The sequence below is a fragment of the Trematomus bernacchii genome, unplaced genomic scaffold (genome assembly GCF_902827165.1).
Source record: "Trematomus bernacchii unplaced genomic scaffold, fTreBer1.1, whole genome shotgun sequence".
NCBI classification, from domain to species: Eukaryota; Metazoa; Chordata; class Actinopteri; order Perciformes; family Nototheniidae; genus Trematomus; species Trematomus bernacchii.
The window spans coordinates 9,525,341-9,529,356 of record NW_022987973.1 but is presented as its reverse complement, the minus strand read 5'-3'; the positions used below and the strand labels follow the sequence as shown (position 1 = coordinate 9,529,356).

The following is a 4,016-nucleotide window of genomic DNA, read 5'->3' as shown; positions in this document are numbered from 1 at the left end:
GGCACAGGACAGCCACAGTTAAAGGTTTTGTTTGAAGACATTCAGTTTGAAACACCGTACTTCAGATACAGATCCGACGACCAGTTGAGCCAAAGACAAGGAAAAAAACATTGTCGTCCTTCTTGGCAAAAAACAAATCTTCTCAACAACATTTATGTTATGCTTTTTCTCAGTTTTTTAAGCACAGACAACAAATTATCATTACTGACTATAACTTTCTGAAAGCAAGAGATCAGTCTATGTTTTATGCAGAATACTATACGTTCTAGTTTCCAAGTGTTTGCAGGTAGATGATGATGCAGTTGTTGCTCCCTTAAAGCAGGCACTTCGTCCTAGAGAGCCAAATAGACAAGAACACAATAAAAACATGTTCATCTAATGAAAAGATTTAGAATAGTGAAATATTTGTACAGTACATTTGGTTTCATTTCACAGATTCACAGAACAGTGAAGAGAAAGAGCTATACAAAGTATGGGTAACACACAGGGATCAAGTTTTTTTGTTGTGGTAGACTTTTTTGGACTGCCTGCAAGGCTTGTAACAAACATGTCACTGCAGGCAAATTGGTTTGGTCAGTGTGTGATATTGAAATGACCACATTATAGTAAGATAAACTTGAGAACTTCCAAACTTACTTCAAACCATTACAATATTAAATCATAATATCTCATTCCAGTTAATGCCAAACTAAGGTACCTATTGCTGTAATTCTATTATTCCAGTTGTTATATCATAACAATCACTTGCACAAATCAGTAAAGTTAACACTTGGATCGTAAACAGTACTGCTTTAGTTATACTTCAAATATCTGTTTCCATGGTACTGACTACCTTCACCAATCGCTGCATGTGGACACACTCTAAGTGATATATTCGACAATAATATATTGAGAGATTCCCCATGATAACCATATCAATGTCATGAATTGTATTTAGAATTAAAAAGGTTTCCACTGAATTTAACTCTCAAGTCTCCAAACACAATGATTTCATTAAAATCACTTTTAGTATAAGCTTTACGTCCAGCCATTAAACAGATCTGAAAGCACAGAGTTGTAACATACCATGTGTCTGCTCTTGTGCTCACACAGGGCCGAGCCGCTTTCGTCTGCCAAACGCCATGGCCCCCACGTTGGTGGGAACGAATTTGCTGTGTCCCAGTCCTCCTGTCCGACTCAGGAAGTCAGCCAAGCGGTGGGTCACACAGGTGGACGTGTTGCATCCCCGCTTCTGTGCTGTTGCATTACTTGTAAAATTGAAAGACAATGAAAACATTTGTTATGACATTTAAGATCAGGCCAGATATCTGCATGGCATATGTTGAACACTATTGGTAAGTATCATCAACAAGTTAATCACAGTAAAAATGCGTAGATAAATATTTCAATAATTTGTGTGTGTGCATTATAGGCGGTCATGCTTACCCTTTTCTTCTTTAATTTTTTTTAAGTCAAACATGTTTTTAATCTTGGGTGAATAAAAAAGAGCTTCCATTTTTTAGATGCATTTATTAAAGTGAAAACATAGTTATATAAAGAGAAAACTATTATTTACCACGAGAAAGGTTTCAAGCTCTTTTTAAAATTGTACAGGGATATACAGTTTCATTTTCAAGTCAAAATCTAATGACTGCAAGTGGACAAATAATTCAAGGACGTTTCCATGAAGTTAGTCAGACAAATACAATCCACATGCATCAGCAGTCCTGTGAACAGATAGTGCTGGATGAACGAGCAAACATTAACTCAGATTAATAGGTGGGCTAGAAAGTGAAAGATTTAGTTGTAAGTATTGCCATAGTTTTCATATTGCTCAGAGAGACTTCGCTTCCCAGGCGTCCCTGCTCCCACGTTGGTGCGTGGATAGGTTTGTAGTTTATGAATATCCTGGGAGAGTTTGCCCAGCACACAAGTGCTTAAGCCGGTGCAGCGCTTAGACATGGGTCTATCCAAGCTGTTAGAGACAAAGACAAACATGCAGAGACAGACTTACAGTAACATGCATTCAGATAAGTATTAATAATTTCATGCATGATATTTGTTTTCTAAATTGGCGTCAGTGAAATGAATGTAATTTCTTGAAGGCATGCTAAAAGATCCAACAGGCATGTAAGGAAATCATGTTAATCAAATTATTGTATTTGACTTTTCATGCTTTTTTCAGTTTCATGTTCTCTTATATCCATCATGCATGTTCTTTTATGTACTTTGATAGCATGCTCTGTTATGTTTTTGACAGACACATAATGTAATGTAATTCTAAATGGATAAATGAATGAATCACTAACTGCAGTCCATGCATTAAGCCTTAATGACAGAGTGTACATTTACATGAACTCTACTGTATACCTTCATCATTAATAAGAACCAAGAATTTTGGAGCTGCAGGGCTTAAACACAAAAGTGTGTTATATTTTGCATAGATAGATAGATAGATGGATAGATGGATAGATAGATAGATGGATAGATGGATAGATAGATAGATAGATAGATAGATAGATAGATAGATAGATAGATAGATAGATAGATAGATAGATAGATAGATAGATAGATAGATAGAACCCACACCTGTTTCCGTCAGGTGATTGGTGATCTTGGTCATCTGAAGTTATTTGCAAGAATTCCTTGATAGCTCGGAGTAACTTCTGGCCATCATCATTCGATAATGGGACTCCATCTGACATTAACTCCTTACTAGTTCTGAAAATACACATTCAGCAGTAAGACATCGAATGCTAACCATATGCAATCTCACATGCAGTAATTGCGCCTTTTAGAAAAGTAGAAGGGACTTTCATTTTTCAGAAATAATCTTTAACACAAAATAAATTGTCAGACACAATCACAATGTATTTAAAAAAGTTAAATATATGTTATACTTTTAGGAATAATGCTACAACTCTTACCTGGATGGAGCTGCCTGTGAGACGTACATCTGACAAATGATCAGCGCATAGGCAAGAAGGAGGGTCCAGAGTTTCATCATTATCATGATTGCCTGTAAAAACACACAAAAAGTAAAAACATTTTGTTGCAAGGAAAGGTTTTTAAAGTTATAGTATGTTCTGTTTCATCATGTTTTTAAGGTTTTTAATCCACTGCACACATTCACAGCCATGTGCATCTCTGTCCCTCTCTAACACTTCCTCTCTGCTGAACTTGCAGAGGCAGATAGAAGAGTTATTGGTGATATGCTGACACTAAGCATTTGCCAACAACCATAACAGCAGCTCTGTCCATTAGGAGAAATTACTGCAGCCTACCAGATAACGTCATCAAACCAGCAAAACCACATATTTTTTGTTAGCAACCATCTTCTTTATTTAGTCCTTACCTTTAAAAAAAAAAAAAACACATAACTGGATATTATTCAGTTACAGCCTAATTTGCACAATCATTCTCAATCAATCCTCTTTAGTCTGTACTCACCGTGAGATAATGTATCTGCTGGTAATGAAGAATTCAGTGATAGTCTCACTTGTGGATCTGCTGAACACTCCCCACAGTGCAGGGTTTTATGTATGTTCCCCGTGGAATCCTGCATTAAGTGAGTGAGCACTTGATCATAGTCTATTGGCCAGTCAAATGTTTTACCTCAAACCGCTAGCCAATCAGACATCCTACGTCACTTACAGCAAGCCAATGAAAGAGCGTGTATGTAAATGATATTAATCCAATGTGTTTAATTCATAAAAAATGTATGAAGCATTTTGATCAGTTGGTAGCATCCTTTGTGGTGAATTCTTTTTTTAAGTTGGATGCGTGGGAAACCAATGAAAAAAAAAATCTCCCTTTCATAGTCAATGCCTCATGTTTTTAAGAATTAAAGTGTTATGTGCATGTGGACACACCCTACTGTAAATCCCCTGATATTAGAGGCTTTATTATTATAATGGTCAGAGAATTACATCCTAATTCGACAGAGCCTCTTTTATTAAAATATGCCAATGTGATTTTAATTATAGTACCATTTCTTAAGTGGCTTATAGATAAAAAGGGATAGGGCCATGAGAGGA

At 36.2% G+C, this 4,016-nt stretch overlaps 1 protein-coding gene across 1 annotated transcript; it reads right to left on the bottom strand.

Annotated features, from left to right (window-relative positions):
• Window positions 1-285: 285 nt before the first annotated feature.
• calca (calcitonin/calcitonin-related polypeptide, alpha) lies at window positions 286-3,520 on the bottom strand. Its single transcript, XM_034116952.1, has 5 exons — window positions 3,430-3,520; window positions 2,907-2,998; window positions 2,569-2,700; window positions 1,066-1,247; window positions 286-332 (listed from the first exon to the last, which is right to left on the bottom strand). Exons 2-4 carry the CDS (start codon window positions 2,990-2,992, stop codon window positions 1,085-1,087), a joined length of 381 nt encoding a protein of 126 aa, XP_033972843.1. The 5' UTR covers window positions 2,993-2,998; window positions 3,430-3,520; the 3' UTR covers window positions 286-332; window positions 1,066-1,084.
• Window positions 3,521-4,016: the final 496 nt, after the last annotated feature.